This window comes from Eriocheir sinensis, chromosome 8 (assembly GCF_024679095.1).
Source record: "Eriocheir sinensis breed Jianghai 21 chromosome 8, ASM2467909v1, whole genome shotgun sequence".
NCBI classification, from domain to species: Eukaryota; Metazoa; Arthropoda; class Malacostraca; order Decapoda; family Varunidae; genus Eriocheir; species Eriocheir sinensis.
In genome coordinates, this window is record NC_066516.1 from 20,609,035 (window position 1) to 20,630,478 (window position 21,444).

The 21,444-nt window shown below is 42.8% G+C and overlaps 1 protein-coding gene and 1 long non-coding RNA gene across 2 annotated transcripts in view; both read left to right on the forward strand.

Annotated features, from left to right (window-relative positions):
* The window catches only part of LOC126995658 (protein pangolin, isoforms A/H/I/S-like), a 45,431-nt gene that overhangs the window by 939 nt on the left and 23,048 nt on the right, over positions 1–21,444 (forward strand). The window contains exons 2-5 of the mRNA XM_050855427.1: positions 6,307–6,397; positions 12,623–12,721; positions 13,264–13,377; positions 20,832–20,902. Of these exons, the coding sequence (XP_050711384.1) occupies positions 6,307–6,397; positions 12,623–12,721; positions 13,264–13,377; positions 20,832–20,902 (375 nt within the window). The remainder of the gene's footprint in view (positions 1–6,306; positions 6,398–12,622; positions 12,722–13,263; positions 13,378–20,831; positions 20,903–21,444) is intronic.
* Positions 1,907–3,952, forward strand: LOC126995662 (uncharacterized). Its single transcript, XR_007750598.1, has 3 exons — positions 1,907–3,231; positions 3,367–3,636; positions 3,682–3,952. It is a non-coding gene; the product is annotated as an uncharacterized LOC126995662 (long non-coding RNA).

The following is a 21,444-nucleotide window of genomic DNA, read 5'->3' on the forward strand; positions in this document are numbered from 1 at the left end:
TGTACATTACCGCGGCGCTCAATTCTATCTCCTAGTTGTTGTTGTTGTTGTTGTTGTTGTTTTAGTGAAGGGTATATGATTAAAATTTGTAGTAGTAGTAGTAGTAGTAGTAGTAGTAGTAGTAGCAGTAGTAGTAGTAGTAGTAGTAGTAGTAGTAGTAGTAGTAGTAGTAGTAGTGGCAGATGCGTGGTAGTGATATGAAACTTAAATCAAAACAAACAAAAACAACAACACCAAGACCACAAAAACGACAACAACAACAACAATAACAATGACAAAGACGGCAATGAATATATACGACAAATAAAGGTGGTGGAAGAAACAGGAGGAGGAGGAGGAGGAGGAGGAGGAAGTAAAACAAGAGAAAGAGGAAGAAAAAAAAAACTGAGCAAGCAGAAGTAAGTCTAGGTAGCAGAAGCAGAAGCAGTAACCAAGTAAGCAAGCAAGCAGGAGGAGGAGGAAGGGGTAGGAGGGGAGGGGGCAACAGAAGGGGTAGCAGGAGGAGGGGAAGCAGGAGGGGCAACAGCAGTCTCAGTGTGTACCCAAGTTTATGGTCGCCAGTGTGTTTGTCAAATCAATACACCTCCCAGTTGTGTGTGTGTGTGTGTGTGTGTGTGTGTGTGTGTGTGTGTGTGTGTGTGTCTGGGGGCCGTTTTTAGACGCTCGCTTGATTAATAGTTGGCGTGAGGAGACGGCTGGCTGGGTGGAGGGGTGTGGTGGAGGAGGGTGGATGAGGATGTGGATGGGGGTGGGGGTGGAGTGGTGGAGGAAAGATGTGATGGGGTGGAGGGTGGAGAGGGTGATGGGGAAAGGGTGTGGTTGAGTATATGTGGGGTATGGAAAGGTAGAAGAAGAAGGGGTGACGGGGAGGATGTGGAGGAATGGTGTGAATGTTGGGGGTGATAGAGGTTGGGTTGTGGGGTGAGGGGTTGAGCTGTGTGTTGGTGCGAAAAGGGTTTTGCAGGGGCTGTGAGGTGATGGAGGAGAGTGGAGGAGAAGAGGGAGAGGCCAGTGAGGTTCAGAGGTGGAGGAGGTGGAGGAGGAACAAGCGAAAGGGTGACATGGGAGGTGAGGTGACGTTAGAGGGAGAAAAAGTCAAAGAAAAAGTTACGGAAGAGGGGAGAGAGAGAGAGAGAGAGGGTTTGGGGTGAGGTAGGTAAGGGAATGAAGAGAAAGGGGTGACGAAATGAATTAAAAGTTAAAGTTTTGGCGCAAACACACACACACACACACACACACACACACACACACACACACACACACACACACACACGTTCTATCGATAATATCTGAACCTTTTGTATCTTTCTTGTTATATCCTCCTCCTCCTCCTCCTCCTCCTCCACACCCACATCCAAAAAAAAAACATCCTCACGCTCACAAATCCATAAATTATACGCGTTATTCAAGGTTTGGCAAAATAACTAAGATTAATTTTGGTCACGTGAGATTCGTGTTAAATGTGAATCTCTCTCTCTCTCTCTCTCTCTCTCTCTCTCTCTCTCTCTCTCTCTCTCTCTCTCTCTCTCTCTCTCTCTCTCTCTCTCTCTCTCTCTCTCTCAATATCCGAATTAGCTTTTTCCTCACACCGTCGCTCTTTAATTGTACAAACTCACGACACTTCCTGGGACGCGGACATGAATAAGAGAGAGAGAGAGAGAGAATATACCGCATTTAACACCAGTATCACGTGACCATAATGAATCTTTGTTACTTTGCCAAACTTTGATGAACCTCGAGGAATTTGTGGATTTAATATTAGTCTCACCACCAACAGCAGATAGTTAATTCAGACAGATGTGTGGTGGTGGTGGTGGTGGGGGGGGGGGGGCACACATACATACAATATCTCCGTCAGACAAAACACTACCCGGACGAGTACGACCTAGAAGACTTTTTTTTTTTTTTTTCCCACAGCTCAGGAGACAGTTCACTTGCGGAATACGAGGCTTAGAAATTCAGTCAGTGCGATGAGAACCTTATTGCAACCTCGATATAATACAATAGTTACCCCGTTGGAAAAAAAAGAGACTGCCGGAGCTGACGGACGACCACAAGTGTTACGGTATACGGGGCTAAGAAATTCAGTGAGTGCAAGAGACTTTATTCCACATCAGTGACATGAAATAGTTGCCCCGTTGAAAAAGAGAAAGTATCGACGAAGGGTACATAGGAAGGGTTAAATCACCTCCCGGGTCATGAACCTACCCCTGTAACGACCTCAAACTCCTACGAACGCCTTGTTAAATATGTGTTTCAGGAGGGCAGTTAATAAGTGGCCGACTCCTGAAAAACACCAAGACAATTCCGTAAAACCAATGAAAACGTCTGATACATCCCAGCAGTAGTTATGATTTGCTGAGATATGTTTTTGTACAGTAAAGGAAGTAAAGGGCAAAATCAAAATAGAAAGGAAAGAAAACGCGCGAACCGCTGCTCTTAGAAAATATAATGGAGTGGCCAGAAGAAAGGTCAGTTTAGGAAGAGGAGGTGACTTTATAATTTAGTGATATTACGCTTCACTCTATTGATACGAGATTATCATTGATCGGCTAGTAAAGCAAAACCACACGAGTTAGCATTGGCTTAACCACTGACCCCTTCTGTTGACGCTTCTCTGTCTGGCCGAGGATGGCGCAGTCTGTCCCTGGAATCTCGCCTCGAAGTGACTCAGTGCCGTGCGTGATGGTGACACCGAGGGACTGAATAAACATGACTGATGGGCGTGACGAGGACGGAGCTGAAGTGAACGCGTACATAAAAGTTGATGAAGGCGATGTCAATAAGTAATGTGAAGAAAGAGGTTCGGTTTTGAAATAAGGAGAGGTTGACAAGGAATAGAAGAGGATCGTAGACAAGATTGACGGTGAGGTTGACAAGGAATAGAAGAGGATCGTAGACAAGATTGACGGTGAGGTTGACAAGGAATAGAAGAGGATCGTAGACAAGATTGACGGTGAGGTTGACAAGGAATAGAAGAGGATCGTAGACAAGATTGACGGTGAGGTTGACAAGGAATAGAAGAGGATCGTAGACAAGATTGACGGTGAGGTTGACAAGGAATAGAAGAGGATCGTAGACAAGATTGACGGTGAGGTTGACAAGGAATAGAAGAGGATCGTAGACAAGATTGACGGTGAGGTTGACAAGGAATAGAAGAGGATCGTAGACAAGATTGACGGTGAGGTTGACAAGGAATAGAAGAGGATCGTAGACAAGATTGACGGTGAGGTTGACAAGGAATAGAAGAGGATCGTAGACAAGTTTGACGGTGAGGTTGACAAGGAATAGAAGAGGATCGTAGACAAGATTGACGGTGAGGTTGACAAGGAATAGAAGAGGATCGGAGACAAGATTGACGGTGAGGTTGACAAGGAATAGAAGAGGATCGTAGACAAGATTGACGGTGAGGTTGACAAGGAATAGAAGAGGATCGTAGACAAGATTGACGGTGAGGTTGACAAGGAATAGAAGAGGATCGTAGACAAGATTGACGGTGAGGTTGACAAGGAATAGAAGAGGATCGTAGACAAGATTGACGGTGAGGTTGACAAGGAACAGAAGAGAATCAGAGACAAGATTGACACTGAGGTTGGTAAGGAATTGAAGAGGATCGGAGACAAAGTTGACAATGAGGTTGGTAAGGAATTGAAGAGGATCGGAGACAAGATTGACAGTGAGGTTGGTAAGGAATTGAAGAGGATCGGAGACAAGGTTGACAGTGAGGTTGGTAAGGAAATGAAGAGGATAGGAGACAAGGTTGACAGTGAGGTTGGTAAGGAAATGAAGAGGATCGGAGACAAGGTTGACAGTGAGGTTGGCAATAAATGGAAGAGCAACGGAGAGAAAAACAACAGCAATAATAATAATAATAATAATAATAATAATAATAATAATAATAATAATAATAATGATAAAATAATGGATACAAAACTGCCGGCGTGAGATTAGACGTTCGCATGACAGACTAAGAAAAAATGGTAATCACTAATATTTTGTAAGACTTACTGACTGCCTGGCGTGTGTGTGTGTGTGTGTGTGTGTGTGTGTGTCAAATGCGGGAAATGAAGAATATAAGTAGTAAGAGGTGAGAGAGAGAGAGAGGAAAACACGGGTGGAAAACAATAGCTGGTTAGAGAGAGAGAGAGAGAGAGAGGGTGTTGCTCAGCGATGGCAAATACACTTGATAATCCTTCCTTTTTTTCTCTCCATTCTCTTTTTTTTTCTCTCTCCCTTTTCATTGCAACCAACCAGGTGAACTCTGCAACGCTTCCCTGACAACGGAGAGAGAGAGAGAGAGAGAGAGAGAGAGAGAGAGAGAGAGAGAGAGAGAGAATGTGTCCTGCTTTTTCTTAAGTTAAAAAAAATAATAATGGGTTAGAATCTTGTCTTGCACCTTTTTCTAATTAGTTTCTTTTTGTTGTTGTTGTTTGTTAAGAATGTCATCTAGGTGGAGCAAGTAATTCGTTCTCTCTCTCTCTCTCTCTCTCTCTCTCTCTCTCTCTCTCTCTCTCTCTCTCTCTCTCTCTCTCTCTCTCTCTCTCTCTCTCTCTCTCTCTCTCTCTCTCTCTCTCTCTCTCTCTCTCTCTCTCTCTCTCTCTCTCTCTCTCCCTGTTTGTCGCCCCGCCTAAGAAACCGACGGAAATATTGTCTCAATTTTAGTTCTTTGACGTGTTATCATCTTGCTGGAAAAACAGACTCTCTCTCTCTCTCTCTCTCTCTCTCTCTCTCTCTCTCTCTCTCTCTCTCTCTCTCTCTCTCTCTCTCTCTCTCTCTCTCTCTCTCTCTCTCTCTCTCTCTCTCTCTCTCTCTCTCTCTCTCTCTCTCTCTCTCTCTCTCTCTCTCTCTCTCTCTCTCTCTCTCTCTCTCTCTCTCTCTCTCTCTCTGTGTGTGTGTGTGTGTGTGTGTGTGTGTGTGTGTGTGTGTGTGTGTGTACGCGCGTAATAGTACGTAATAGTAGTAGTAGTAGTAGTAGTAGTAGTAGTAGGTGTAATAGTTAATAGTAAATAGAGGGACTTTTAGGAGGAGGAGGACGAGGAAGAGGAGGAGAAGGAGAAGGAGGATTAAGAGGAGGAGGAGGAGGAGGTTTTGACGGTTATGTGTAGTTACAATAATATATTTAAAAGCATATATTTGTTTCATAGTAAAAAAAAAATGTTATACACCTACAGTGAATTACGTATGTGTGTGTTTACGTATACATGCAAACACCCTTCGTATACTTACCTGTACAGCCGATCTCTCCTGCAACCCTCTCACACACAAACACAGCTGCAGCACCACACACGTTTCCCCCATTCATCTTTTTACCTTCTCCCCACCTGTGTATTTGTGTACCTGGATACCTACCTGACCATTTCCTTACATATTCTACCACCTCAACTCTCTACCTGTGTGTGAATTTACTTTCCCTAACTTTGCTTTCTTGTGTATGTGTGTATTTACTTTCGCCTATATTAATACACCTGGCTTTTCCTCACCTGTGTTTTTCCTCGTCTGATCGCCCCCATGCATACCTGTCCGCCACTTCCTTTTATGTCTCTGTACAGGTGTATTTCTATAGTTAGTTAATTTTCGTAGATTATCAGCCCTCTCATAGCATATCTGACCCTCACCTGTACTCGTGTTCTTTCCTTTGGAGTCATGGGACTTATTTACCTACCTGTATGTGTGTGTGTGTGTGTGTGTGTGTGTGTGTGTGTGTGTGTGTGTGTGTGTGTGTGTGTGTGTGTGTGTATCCATTTTTACTTGTTGTCACACCTGTTTTTTTCTCGTCAGGTGTGGTTCCTCTCCCCCCCCACCCCCACCCCATACACACACACACACACACACACACACACACACACACACACACACACACACACTTTCTTCTCCTATGTGTACCTGTTCGTCACTTCTTTTTTATCTATGGGTACAGGTGTATTTATTTGTCTGTGTATCCGTTTACCTGTGTTTGTTCACCTTTATACCTAATCACACCTGCTTTCAATTCTCTTCTCTTCCACCTCAAAAAAAAAAAACTGCTCCTTTACCTGTATATTAATCTCGCAATCACCTGTTTTCCCTTCTCATCCACCTAAAAAAATATACCTGTTTGTTTACATAGATACCTAATCACACCTGTTTTCCCTTCTCTTCATCCTAAAAAATACCTGTTCCTTAACCTGTATATCTAATCACATCGGCTAACACCTCACATCCACGTCTTTACCACCTCCATAGTTGTGTACAGGTATATTTGATTGTGTATTTACTTGTTTACTTTACCTGTACGTCTAATCACACCTTCCTCCTCCCGCCCCCCAGGTCTGCGGCCCCCAGTGTACCCCTTCGCCACCTCGGGCCAGTATCCCTACCCGCTGGGCCCCGACTTCACAGCACAGATGGCCTCCGCCTGGTGAGTGTTCGTCTGCACCCCCTACACCCCCTTTCTCCCCCCCTACATTCCCTTACCCACCCCTCCATACACCCTCATTCACCCTCTTGCATCCCTACACCCCCTTATGTACACCCACACATCCTCAACATCCTACACATCCCCCTGTCAAGCCCACGACACCCATATACACACTCCCCCCTCTCTCCCCCCCCCCTATATCTCTCTCTCTCTCTCTCTCTCTCTCTCTCTCTCTCTCTCTCTCTCTCTCTCTCTCTCTCTCTCTCTCTCTCTCTCTCTCTCTCTCTCTCTCTCTCTCTCTCTCTCTCTCTCTCTCTCAGTAGTAGTTGTAAATAAAGTTGTTGTTGTTGTTGTAAAGAGAATCTGCTGATCTTGCATTTTCCACGACTCATTATTATTATTATTATTATTATTATTATTATTATTATTATTAAAGTTGACAGAGCATGATGAATGAAGATTGTATCTGCTATTGTTTTTGTTTTTGCACGAAAGTTAATATGTATATGTACACACACACACACACACACACACACACACACACACACACACACACAGCTATTTCTGTACACACATGTGGATCTGTTATCTGTGCGTGTAAATCATCGTATCCCTCCCTCCATCCCTCCACCATCTCTCTCTCTCTCTCTCTCTCTCTCTCTCTCTCTCTCTCTCTCTCTCTCTCTCTCTCTCTCTCTCTTTCTTTCCTCCCTTCCTTTTTCTTCCTTCACCTTCCTCCCTTTTCCTATCACTTTATTTTTTCATTCCTCACCTTCATCTCTAGTTTTTCATCTTCTCTTCTCCTTTCCTCTTCCCTCTCTCTTCTCTCCTCTTTCCTCTTCTCTCTTCCCCTCCTGTTGACAACCCCATCGCCATCACCACTACAGTCACTAGCATAGATATCACCAAGACAACAACAACAACAACAACAGCAACAATAACTTATAACAAAAAAATATTAAATAGCTACAGTGAATAAAACCTACTACTACTACTACCACTACTACTACTACTGCTACTACTACTACTACTACTACTACTACTATCTCTACTACTACCTCTTCTACTACTACCACTACTACTACCACTACTACTACCAATACTACTACCAATACTACTACTACTACTACTATTACTACTACTACTACTACTACTATAAAAAGTCCGTTTCATTCCGTCTGTCCACTCGTGAACGTAGATGTGGCACCTGCGCATTGCTAGTCCTGATTGTGTGAATATCAACATTTTATTTTCAGTGATATCTTTGAAAGCTTGTGCATATAAAGAACCCTCAAGCCATCTTATATGAACCGCAAACATGCCGATTTGCGTCGATGATATACCACACAAGCACGCGAGAGACAAGCTTGTATCACAGTGTTAGTCACATCATACTTGAACGGTTTATAGCCTTTCAAATGACTATAATAATAATTCATCTCATTGCAGTTACTTAAAATCTGAATCTGCAAGTGTCTATACTTCAATGATAATTTGTTGCATGTAAATATCAAGGATAATATTCGAAATAGCCTAGCATTCCATGTAAATATCAAGGGTAATATTCGAAATAGCCTAGCAAAACATTTAAGTTATTATTTCTTAATTCATGTAATTTCGAATATTTATCGTTATTTACATGCAATAAAATACTGAAATACCCCTTGATTGCACTTGCAGAGCCACATGTCTTTTTATACCGCAGTGTACATGAAATGAGATGAATTATAGGCATTTGAAAATCGTTCGAGTATGTTCTTTCTATACTGTTTGATACAAGCTTGCCTTTTCGTGTGCTTGTATGGTAGATTATAATTATCGATGCATATTGGCATGTTTGGGATTTATAAGGACTGAGTTTTTATCTTACTTTTGCATACCTAAAAATTCAAATATATTATTGAAAAAATTGCTTGAACATCTACCACAACCGTGTTTTCACTTATTCACAAATTAGAAATGCGCAGGTGCCACGTTTATCAAAATTCTCGCTTTGTTGATGGACAGATGATATGATAAGGACTATACAGCCTTTCACTTTCTGTTAGAGTTACACGATTACAACTTCCCCCCTTCACCCCCCCTCCCCCTTTTCATTCCTTCCTCCCTCCCTCCCTCCCTCTCTACCCCTCTCACACCAAGCACTCTTCCCCTCCCTCCCCCCTTCCTCTCTACCCCTTTCTCACACCAAGCACTCTTCCCCTCCCTCCCCCCTTCCTCTCTACCCCTTTCTCACACCAAGCACTCTTCCCCTCTCTCCCTCCCTCCCTCCCTCTCTACCCCCCTCTCACACCAAGCACTCTTCCCCTCCCTCCCCCCTTTCCTCTCTACCCCTCTCACACCAAGCACTCTTCCCTTCTCTCCTCCCTCCCTCCCTCCTCTCTCCCCCTCTCATCAAGCACTCTTCCCCTCCCTCCCTCCTCCCTCTCTACCCCTCTCTCACACCAAGCACTCTTCCCCTCCCTCTCTACCCCTCTCTCACACCAAGCACTCTTCCCCACCCTCCTCCCTCCCCTCTCTACCCCTCTCACCAAGCACTCTTCCCCTCCCTCCCCCCTTTCCTCTCTACCCCTCCTTCACACCAAGCACTCTTCCCATCCCTCTCTACCCCTCTCTCACACCAAGCACTCTTCCCCTCCCTCCCTCCCTTCCCCTTATCTCCTCCCCTTCGTTTTATCCCAACAAACAGCAACAGCAGCAAGAGCAACAAGAACAACAGCAACAACATTTAACTGATAACCCAATTCAAACCATACAAATTTCCATCGTTACCCCCTAAAATAATTATTGTTGTTGTTATTGTTGTTGTTGTCATTGTTGTTGTTGTTAGCGATCTATAAATGTATGTTTGTGAATATCTGTTTCTGTATTTATTTGCATGTATATCTGTATGTGTGTAATTAGATAGACAGACAGTAGGCGTATTATGTATGAATGCAATTTTATATATGCATGTCTAGATATGTAAGTATTTATATGTGTGTATGTGTATGTGTGTGTGTGTGTGTGTGTATGTAGACCTGTTATTAATTTATTTTTCTAACATGTTTATCTCTGTTAATTACCCTTGTTTTAATTGTGTTTGTTTCTGTTTTTTCTTTGTTTGCTTTATTAAATACCCTTTTTTTTTATTTCCTGTTCTAAACCTGTCCTTTTCATTGTTTTTCTCATGTATTTGTCCGCAGATTTTTTTGTTTTGTTTTGTTGGTGATGTTTTTTTATTTCTGTTCTTTGTTATGTATCCGTGTTTATGTATTTTAACCCATCCCTTTGTCTCTCCTCGGTTACTATGAGCTATGTCATTATACTGTTGAATTTGTATTGACTTGTTTGTCTGTTTGTCCGTCAATGTTTGTTTATTCAATGTGTATTTTTTCCTCCACTTCTCTCTTTGTTTTGCTGATGTTATATTTTATGATGTGTTTGTCTTGTAGAGCTTCTTTATTTTTCGTTCAGGTTATTGAAAGCAAATATTCAACACCCTCGTGCATTACCTTCCCCTCTCCTCTCCTCCCCTCTCCTCCCCTCCCCTCTTTTCAAGGCGTGGCGGCGGCGGTGGTGGTTGGTGATGGTGGTGATGGAAATACTAATGCAAAAAAGGATGGGAATGGAGAAGTAGGATGAGAAGGAAAAGGAGAATGAGTGTGATGAGAAGGTTACCAAGGAGACTGAGGCAAGGGGTGGTGGTGGTTGTGGTGGTTTTAATACTTAGCCTCCTGTCTGGTGCTTTATCAAATTTTCTGACAACGCCGATGAAATATAAATGGTAAAAACGCCGCATATCGTGTTTAGTTTTCACGAATTCTCGAAACGGCAACACTGACGTAAAGCTGTCGTTTCCATAACTAGTTAACGCGAAAAACTCTTGCAGTGCGACGTAACACTAAAAAAAAAAGAGGAAAACACTGTCATTTTATCTTCAATTAGCGTAAAATAATTCCCTCTGCGGCGCGACAATGGAAGAAATTAATCGAAAACGTTGCTTTTTCATCAGTAGTTAAACGGAAAAATTCTACGATGGTATATGACAAAAAAGTAAAACACTCATTTTTTCTTCAATTAGCGTAAAATAATTCCCTCTGCGGCGCGACAATGGAAGAAATTAATCGAAAACGTTTCATTTTCATCAATAGTTAAACGGAAAAATTCTCCCACGACGGCGTATGACTAAAACAATTAAGTAAACGGTGTCATTCGATCACTAGTTAGCAAAAAGTTATCACACTACGGCACGACATGGAAGATTGAGGAAAAGCAGAGTCAGTTTACCATTATTAAACAAAACAAAAACAAAACAAATCCCACACACCGGCGCATCACTTAGAAAATAAAGAACACGCCGTCATTCGATCACTAGTCACCATAAATAAATAAATAAATAAATAAATAAATATCCCACAGTGCACCATAACACTAAAAAGAAGAAAACGCTTGCCATTTTATCATTATTAAACGAAAAAGAAAATATGAAATCTCCCACGCACCGACGCAACACTAAAAAAAAGAAAAGAAAACGCTTGCCATTTTATCATTATTAAACGAAAAAGGGAATAAGAAATCTCCCACGCACCGACGCAACACTAAAAACAAGAAAAGAAAACGCTGTCATTTTCATCAAGTAAGTAAATTCACGCATTATATACAACACAACACTAAAAATTAGATAAAAACACATAATACTGTAAAAAAGATTAAAAATAAAATAAAAGCGTTGTCGTCTCATCATTACTTAACAAAGATCATCCTATCTACGGCACGACACAGTAGAAAAAGATTAAAGAAAAACATTGCATTCCATTACCAACTAACGTAAAAAAAAATAAAAAATAAAAATCACACACCACGCCAGAACAACGTAAAAAGAAAAAAGAAAACAAAAGTTGCATATCATCACAAGTAAACAAATTTCCTTTAAACGAAAACACTAATAAATAAAAGAAAAAGAGAATAGTTGCCTTCCATAATCACTCAGCGTAAAAATAATAATAATAATAATAATAAAAATCACTACGCAACAAGACTAAAAAAAACTAAAGTAAAAAAAAAAAAGTTGCATTTCATACCAAGTCAACAAATTCCCTTTAATTAACGCCAACACCTGATGACCTCTACACCTGCCGGGAACACGATAACTAGCCACCCACTCACCTTAATAATTACTTACTCAGGTGTACATTCAGACTGCCTCCTCCTCTTCCTCGTTCTCTTCCTCCTTGTCCTCATCCTCCTTGTTCTCCTTCTCATTGTCGTCCTCCTTGTCCTCGTCCTCCTTTTTCTCCTTCTCATTATCGTCCTCCTTGTCCTCGTCCTCCTTTTTCTCCTTCTCATTGTCGTCCTCCTTGTCCTCATCCTCCTTGTTCTCCTTCTCATTATCGTCCTCCTTATCCTCATCCTCCTTGTTCTCCTTCTCATTGTCGTCCTCCTTGTCCTCGTCCTCGTCCTCGTCTGGTGTGGCTTGCAGTGGGTCGTGCTGTAAGGGCGTGAGAGGGTGTTGAATAGTATGTCTTTTTCCTGCCTGTTCTTGCATACCTGTAGACTTATTTTTTATTACTTATACCTGTTGATTGATTTTGTTACCTGTACATCCCACTTCTTATACCGTACCTGTAGATTTATGCCCCCCCCCCATGTTTATTCAGTGTTAGTGATTCTGTTTTGTTTTGTTGTTTTATAGTTTTTTTTCCCCCGTTTTACCTGTTTTTTTTCTGTTAAGTATGTAATTGCGTCTGTTTGCCCCCCCCCCCCTCCTCCTCCTCCTGTTTGTAAGTATTCACATCTTTTTTGTGTGTGTTTTTGTTATGTTCCTTTTATATTCCCGTTCCTGTTTGTTGATACTGTTACTGTTTGTTTTGTTATTAGTATTTGTGTCCATTTACCGTTCGCTCCCATTCCTGTTTTTTTTTTCCTGTTTGTGTTCGTGTATGTCTATTGTTTGTAGTAGTTCCCCCCCCCCCCCCGTTCCTGTTTACTCTTAGTGTCTGTTTAGTGCGTTTGTTCATGTTTGTGTCATATAGTGTTAGTGTTTGTTCGTGTTTGTGTCATTTAGTGCTTGTCCCATTCCTGTTTGTGAAGTATATGTAGTGTCCCTCCCCCACCCCCCCCACCCACCCACCCCGTTCCTGTGTCTGTTTAGTGTTTGTTCCTGTTTGCCTTTACCGTTAGTGTCCGTTTGTTCGTGTCTGTGTGTCTGTGTGGTTGACGTGGGCGTGTTGTGATCTCTTGCAGGCCCCCCGCACGCATGTACCACCCGCTTACCTCCTGCTCGGCGCTGACAGCCTCCTACCCTTCCTCTCCGCTCTCTCTCTCCACTGCCACCCTGCCCAGGTCAGTAGTCGTGGTAGGCGCGGTGGTGGGAGTGGTGGTGCTGGCTGTTGCGGTGATTGTAGTAGCAGTAGTAGTAGTAGTAGTAGTAGTAGTAGTAGTAGTCGTTAGTGAGGGTGGTGGTTAGGAGAAATGACACACACACACACACACACACACACACACACACACACACATACGTTGAGTTGCATTTTTTTTTCTTACATATATATCTTTCATGATGCATTTTGCCTTGTCTTGTTGATATATTGTGTTCACACTAGTAGTTATAGTAGTTGTTGTAGAAGTAGTAGTAGTAGTAGTAGTTTTGCCTGCCCTCATTTTAAAGTTTATTTGTATTCTGTTCTTCTTCCTCCTCCTCTTTCGTCAAATTCTCTCCTCCTTCCTCTCCTCCTATTTTCCCAGTGATATAAAAATTAAGGGCCAGGGGAAGATTATTATTATTATTATTATTATTATTATTATTATTATTATTATTGTTGTTGTTGGCACTATATCCTTATCCTCACCCTGATCACCCTTCTAATGGCTGTTCTCCCCACCAGGTTTTCCCCCGGCGGCCTGATGCCCCCTCACCCCGGCCTCACCCCGCCCCTCACCCACCCCCTCGTCGCCTCCCCCAAGACAGAGCTTCCCAACACCTCCCACGACAATCACAGGTAAGTACAGGTGCACCCCTTCCCTCACCCCTTCACCAGTTACTCTTCCCTCACCCCAACGCCTGTTACTCCTCGTTTCCTTCACCCCTTTACCCCTTCACTTGTTACACTCCCTTCCTTCACCCCTTTACCTGCCTCCCTTCCTTCACCCCACTACCTGCCTCCCTTCCTTCACCCCATCACTTGTATCACTTTCTTTTTTTCACCCCATCAAATGTATCACTTCTCTCCCTTCACCCCTTTTCACCTATTCCTTCCTCACCTCATCACCCACCTCATTTCCCTTACTTCACCCCTTTTCACCCCTTCCTTCATCGCATTCCACTTCACATCTTCCATTTATTCTTCACCCCTCCCTTCATCTCCTTCTACATTCCTGCCTTCACCCCTTCTATCTACCCTTCCCTCCACACCCTTCCCTTCATAGCCTTTTACTGTAACTCTTCCCTTCATCTATCTCTACCCTCTACTTTCCATCCCTCCCTTCATTTCCTTCTACACCTCTCCCCTCTACCCCTCCTATCTACCCTTCACCCTCCTCCTCCCCTCCCTTCATCTTCTGTTTCTTGTCTTCCCTTCACTTATTCCTATCATTCCTCTCTCTCTCTCTTGCTACCTCTTCCCTTCACTTCTCCCCTTCATCTTCTTCCTCCCCTTTCTTCCCTTCTCCCCTTCCCTTCACCCCCCTATCACAAGGACGTTCATTCACCCCCTCAAATCACATCTGTCCCTTCACCCCCCTTTTAATCAAGCATGTCACCCCTCTCCCCTCCCAACCACTCCACTTATCTCCCCTTCATCAGCCTACACCCTTGTCTCTCCCCCCATTCCCCCTTCTTTCCACCCCTCTCCCTCCCTTTCTTTCATTCTAACTCTCCCCCTCCCCCTCACGTCTTTTTCTACCACCTCAGTACTTATTTCAACCCCCTTCCACCTCCCTTTTCATTCCAGTTGCCCCTTCAGCCCTCCTCCTCCTCCTCCTCTCTTCCATATCACCTTTCACCCCTCTCTCTCAGCTCCTCTTAGCCCTACCACTCCATCCTTCCGTGAGAGAGAGAGATGGCCAGCATGAACCCAACATGTGGCCAAGTCTGTAAGAGGCTCTTGTGGACATGGCCTAAGGCGCTCTCACCCTTAGAGAGAGAGAGAGAGAGAGAGAGAGAAACAGTTATCGAGAGCAACTTGTAGAAAGGGTAGAAGAGGATGAAGAGGAGGAGGAGGAGGAGGAGGAGGAGGAGAGAGAAGGAGAGGAAAGGAGGAGGAGGAAGTTATAAGCAGTGAGAGGGTAAACCTACTACCTTGCTCCTCCTCCTCCTCCTCCTCCTCCTCCTCGTGACGTATCTGGCGCTGCACTAATTAGCAACATCCTTATTAGCCTCCATAGAAACCACACCGAGAGAGAGAGAGAGAGAGTTTTCTTCCCTCTAATTATAATGTTTTGGCAGGTTGTGAGCAATGTTTTTTTTTTATATATGGAGACAATTCAAACTGTGATGAGATGGAAGAAAAAAAATAGAAAGAGGAGAAGAGGAGAGAGAGAAAGGAGTAGAAAGCAGAAATAAATCAAGTGAATGAGGAAGGGAGGAGGAGGAGGAGGAAGAGGAGGAGGAGAGGCAAGAAGAAAGGCGGAAAGGCAGGTGTAATAGATGGAGAAAGAAAGAATAGAAAGGGAGGAGGAAAAAGTGGAGAGGAGAGGAAGAAAAATGTGAGAAAAGAGAGAAGGAATAAGTTCAGTATTCCCTCCTTCCCTCTCCTTCCTCTCCCTTCCCTTCTTCCTTCCCTCTCCTTCCTTCTTTTCCTTCCTCCTCGCCATCATCCACCTTCCCTCCTTCCTACTTTCTCTCTCTCTCTCTCATCCCTCTTTGCCATCTATCGCCTCTTCCTTCCTTCCCTCCTTCCCTTTCTCCTTCCTTCCTTCCCTCCTTCCCTTTCTCCTTCCTTCTTTTCCTTCCTTGCCATCTTTAATGATTTTCCTCTATCACTTTCTCTCCATCCTTCCTCCCTTTATTCCTCACTCCCTCATCACACTTCCTCCTTTATCTCCCTCTTTCCTTCCTTCCTTCCTTCCCTCCTTCCCTTTCTTCTTCCTTCATTTCCTTCCTTTCTCATTTTCCTCTCACTTTCTCTCCATCCTTCCTCCCTTTATTCCTCACTCCCTCATCACACTTCCTTCTTTCTCTCCCTCTTTCCTTCCTTCTCTCCCTCTTCCTTGTCCTCGCTTCACCCCTTTCCTCACCCCTTATAATGAGGCCTCTGTCATACCCTCCCTCCCTCCCTACCGCTCCCTCTCCCTCCCTTCTGAACAGGTCTCGTCACCGTACAATAATTTTTTTCATCAATATTTTCCCCTCATTGTTTACCTTCAACATCAGGAAGGAGGAGGAGGAGGAGGAGGTTAACCCTTTCTTTCTATACGCTCTCCCCATTCTGCCTTCCTACCTACCTGCCCCTTCAAATCACTTTCCTTCCTCCTCCTCCTCCTCCTCCTCCTCCTCCACCTCCTCCTCCTCCTCGCCAGGGCTTATGGGAGCAAATTGCGTTAGTCTCCGTTGAAGAGGAAGGATCACTGTTTGTCTTATCAACGGATGCTCAGGCCCAAGATTTGAGAGTGAAGGAAAAAAAAAAAAAAACGGGAATATATTGTACGGACGACGGCTTGCTATTCTCTCTCTCTCTCTCTCTCTCTCTCTCTCTCTCTCTCTCTCTCTCTCTCTCTCTCTCTCTCTCTCTCTCTCTCTCTCTCTCTCTCTCTCTCTCTCTCTCTCTCTCTCTCTCTCGTTTTCATCTTTGTTGGTTTTTATTTCACTTCCTTTTCTCTTTTCTCTCTTTTCCTTTTCCCCCATATTTTCCTTTTCCTCCTCTTCCTTCTCCAGCTATTCTTTTCCTTTCCTCCATGCACAAATGCCATATCTACTCCTACTCTCTCTCTCTCTCTCTCTCTCTCTCTCTCTCTCTCTCTCTCTCTCTCTCTCTCTCTCTCTCTCTCTCTCTCTCTCTCTCTCTCTCTCTCTCTCTCTCTCTCTCTCTCTCTCTCTCTCTCTCTCTCTCTCTCTCTCTCTCATTACCTGGTGTGGCGTGCTGATGAGGGTGTGTATGGCTGTGTTTGAGGTGTACATAGGAAGCTTTCTCTCCCTCTCTCTCCCTCTCCCTCTCTCTCCCTCTCCCTGAATCACAGTAATCGCTTAACCAGATGTTTCAGGCCGATGATTTCATTGTTTATGGAGAGTCAATACCCGCTCTCTCTCTCTCTCTCTCTCTCTCTCTCTCTCTCTCTCTCTCTCTCTCTCTCTCTCTCTCTCTCTCTCTCTCTCTCTCTCTCTCCGTTTTCATCTCTCTTGGTTCTTATTTGATTTTTTTCCCTCGTTTTCTCTTCTCTTCCTTCTCCTCTTCCCTCTCCTCTTCCTCTTCTTCCTTTTCCTCTTCTCGTCATCCTCCAATTCTTCCCTCTCCCTCTCATTTCACGTTTATATATATTTTTTTTTTACTTATTGGTGTATTTACAACTACTACTACTTCTAACACACACACACACACACACACACACACACACACACCATTATTATCATAAACATCATCATCGCCATTATCGGCATCACTATCATCAACGTTCAGAGAGTTTTCTTTGCATTAAGCGAATGTATTAGAAGTAGTGCGTGTGTGTGTGTGTGTGTGTGTGTAAGAGAGAGAGAGAGAGAGAGAGAGAGATGAGCAGACGGAGGAGGAGGAGTGTTGTAATTAAGAAGAAAAAAATTTACTCTTACATTTTACATGTTGACACAGCCTTCCAGCGTGGAGAAGGGTGGGGGGGAGGAGGAGGAAGAGAAGGAGGAGGAGGAGGAGGAGGAGGAGGAAGGTGTTCTGGTTGTGGTGGTGAAGAGGTGGTGATGATGGTGGTGAGTGTACATAGAAATAGATATAGATAGATAGATAGATAGATAGGTGTGTTTGTAAGTTGATTGGTGGGTAGGGCGGTAGAGAGAGAGAGAGAGAGAGAGAGAGAGCATTTCATCAGCATCTGTCATCCTAAAGCTTCTTTGTTAAACTGTTGTAAAGAAAGCTCACATTTTTCTTCCCTTGCTTCGTCGCTTAGAGAGAGAGAGAGAGAGTAGTACTTGGTATTTATTTGATCTTTTCGCAATTTTTGTTTTACTTTGATATTTGTTTTGCGTCGCGTCTTAACTTTTAACAGGGTGATTGTGATTCTCTCTCTCTCTCTCTCTCTCTCTCTCTCTCTCTCTCTCTCTCTCTCTCTCTCTCTCTGTCGACATTCATACCTTTTCCGCGTAATTTATATACCTGTCACCTCCGTATTTTCGTCATTTATTACTTTTTATAACCTCGCCCTGACACCCTCTTTCGCTATCCTGTTGTGTTCTGATCATTGGCGTGTGTTCGGTCTGCAACATTTTTTTTTTTTCTGCGCGATTATTCTGTCCGGTTCTCTAATGCTATTGTTATTTACACCCAATGCAATGATCTTTTTTTCTTCTTTTATTTTTTCACCCCTGCATCGGGACCCTTTACACACGACCACTGGTATAGACTTCGTGAATAGTACTTTATTGTGGTCATATTACAAGCTCGCCCTTCCTCAGCCATGCCCTTAAGACCAGTTCCAACACTATCATCAGGACGCCAGACTCCATTCCCATGCGAGCTTTCTTATGTATAGATGAGTAGGAAGGAAGATGATGCGGTAAAGGTGAAGTTGGAGAGAAGAGAGGAAAGCAGTGAGGGGCTGAACCTACCACTTCTACGGGTTTAACGGCTACATCCTGCATATTCATTTTGTCTATTGGTGGGATAGTATATTCCACGAAAAAATAGGTCGAGGATATTCAATAGGAAAGTTCAGGGGAGAGGAAAGTCTGTAGGAAAAATAAGCGAAGAAAATTATACATGGAAGTGAAGTGAGCGGAATTCAACGAAGGTGTGAGAAACTGTTAAGGAATTCCGTGGTTGTTTTTGGAGTTGGTGATAATTGAGATCTGTTAGGAAGGAGGACGAGCTTGGATACGGTGTTGGGATGGTGATATTTTTGACACTGAAGTATAAAAAAAAATAAAAAAAACGAAGGTGGGAAACAATTTTAAAAGATTCCGTTGTTTGTGTGTTTTTGGAGTCGCTAGTAATTGAGATCTGTTGGGAATGAGAGCGAACTTGGTGGATACGGTGTTGGGATGGTGATATTTTTGACACTAAAGTATAAAAAATAAAAAAAATAAACGAAGGTGGGAAACAATTTTAAAAGATTCCGTTGTTTGTGTGTTTTTTGAGTCGCTAGTAATTGAGATCTGTTAGGAAGGAGGGCGAGCTTGTATACGGTGTTGGGATGGTGATATTTTTAACACAAGTATTAAAAAATAAATAAACGAAGGTGGGAAACAATTTTAGAAGATTCCGTTGTTTGTGTGTTTTTTGAGTCGCTAGTAATTGAGATCTGTTAGGAAGGAGGGCGAGCTTGTATACGGTGTTGGGATGGTGATATTTTTAACACAAGTATTAAAAAATAAATAAACGAAGGTGGGAGACAATTTTAGAAGATTCCGTGGTTGTTTTTTCGAGTTGGTAATGATTGAGATCTGTTAGGAAGGAGAGCTCGGACACGGTGTTGGGATGGTGATATTTTTTACACTGAAGCATTAAAAAAAAAAAGCAAAAAGAAAACCGTTGCATTTCATCCTCACAAAAGCAAGTCCCAGCAAACGGCCACACAAAGCCAGTGACACGCCCCAACACACACACACACACACACACACACACACACACACACACACACACACACACACACACACACACACACCTTCGTAACCCAGGTGTGCGTTCAGGCCCCTCGTCGGCAGGTGTGGCATTTTGCGTCGTGCTGAGAGGCTGCTTATTAGTCTTATTTACAACATGTTCCTCGATATATTTTTTTCCTTCTTCTTCTTCCTTGTTTTCCGCTCTTTAAAGTTTGATTTATGGGACACTTTGTTTTATCCTCGTTGTTGTTTTCATCTATTTTTCTTCTTTTGTTTCTCATTTTCTTTCTCTTTCACAAACATTACAACTTGATATCGCGTTCCATATCCTTTATTTATCATTTTCTTTCTCGCACAAACACAACTTGATATCGTGTTTCATCTCTTTTATTTCTCATTTTCTTTCTCGCACAAACACAACTTGATATCGTGTTTCATCTCTTTTATTTCTCATTTTCTTTCTCTTTCACAAACACTACAACTTGATATCGCGTTCCATCTCTTTTATTTCTCATTTTCTTTCTCTTTCACAAACACTACAACTTGATATCGCGTTCCATCTCTTTTATTTCTCATTTTCTTTCTCTTTCACAAACACTACAACTTGATATCGCGTTCCATCTCTTTTATTTCTCATTTTCTTTCTCTCTCACAAACACTACAACTTGATATCGCGTTCCATCTCTTTTATTTCTCATTTTCTTTCTCGCACAAACACAACTTGATATCGTGTTTCATCTCTTTTATTTCTCATTTTCTTTCTCTCGCACAAACACCTCAACTTGATATCGCGTTCCATCTCTTTTATTTCTCATTTTCTTTCTCTCTCACAAACACTACAACTTGATATCGCGTTCCATCTCCTTTATTTCTCATTTTCTTTCTCTCTCACAAACACCTCAACTTGATATCGCGTTCCATATCCTTTATTTCCCATTTTCTTTCTCGCACAAACACAACTTGATATCGTGTTTCATCTCTTTTATTTCTCATTTTCTTTCTCTTTCACAAACACTACAATATCTCACATTTCATCTCTGTTCTCTCTAATTTCCCTTCTCCCTCGCACAGACACCGGAACACGACATCACTTTTCATCTCTACTCTCTGATTTTTCTTCCCAGACACCGAAGCCACAATATATATGACATCGCGTTTAATTTCCATTCTTTCTTTTTCTTATTTTTTTCCTCTTCCTCGCGTTACATCACAATTGCTCACCATTTTCTTTCTCGTACCAACACCTTAAAGTATTTCATCGCGTTCCATTTCCATTATTATTTCTCTCTCTCTCTCTCTCTCTCTCTCTCTCTCTCTCTCTCTCTCTCTCTCTCTCTCTCTCTCTCTCTCTCTCTCTCTCTCTCTCTCACCAAGACCTTACTATTATGATGTTACGGTTCACCTCCATTATTTTTCTTTTTTTTCTCGCAAACACCACCAATACCTTAAAATATGCCATTGCGTTTCATCATATTCATCATTTCTCATTTTCTCTTTTTTTCTCGTTTACAGACACCATCACCTCAACATGATATCACGGTAATCTATATTCTTTCTCATTTTCCTTCACGTACAGCCACTAAATTAAAATATGGCCGCTTTTAAAACTCCACTAGTTCCCTTCTTTTCTCCCTCACATAGTCACGAAAGCCATAACGTAATAATATCGCGGTAAGCTACACTCTTCCTCACTTTCCTTTCTCCCTCGCCCAGACACCAAGGCCTCGACCAGAAGCCATCACTGCAGGGAGACAAAACACAGATGATCGAGACCAAGAACGGAGGTAAGTACGAGACTGAGATCGTCCTCCCCTTGTTATCCGCCCTTACCTCTTTTTAGTGCTCTCCAATCTGCCTTGCGTGTGTTCCACCTCTCAGTGTGTTTGTCAATCTTTCTGTTGTTCCTAATAATGATGTTGATTTACTACTACAGGTATTCATAAGGGCGAGGTGAAGGGTGGTGATATGGATGGTGATGAGAGTGATTGTGATGGAAGTGTTGATGGTGGTGATGCATGGTGTTGTCTGAGTGAGTTAGCGTGGTGGTGATGGGTGATGACTGGTTTGGTAGTGAGTATAGGTGTATGGGTGGTGTTGTGATGAGGTCATGAAGGAATGGGTAGGTAAATGGTGTTGAATTGGTGTATGGTGTGTGGGTAGGTGGTGCTTAGTGCTGGTGTTGTGAGTGAAAGTGAGTGTTGGGAAATGGTGTTGAATCGTGATGTTATTGTGTGAAGAAAAAACATAGATAGAAATAGAGAGAAGTAGATAGAGAGGGCGGTGAGTGGGCTGAGTGAGTGATTGGTGTTGACGGAAGGTGTCGTGG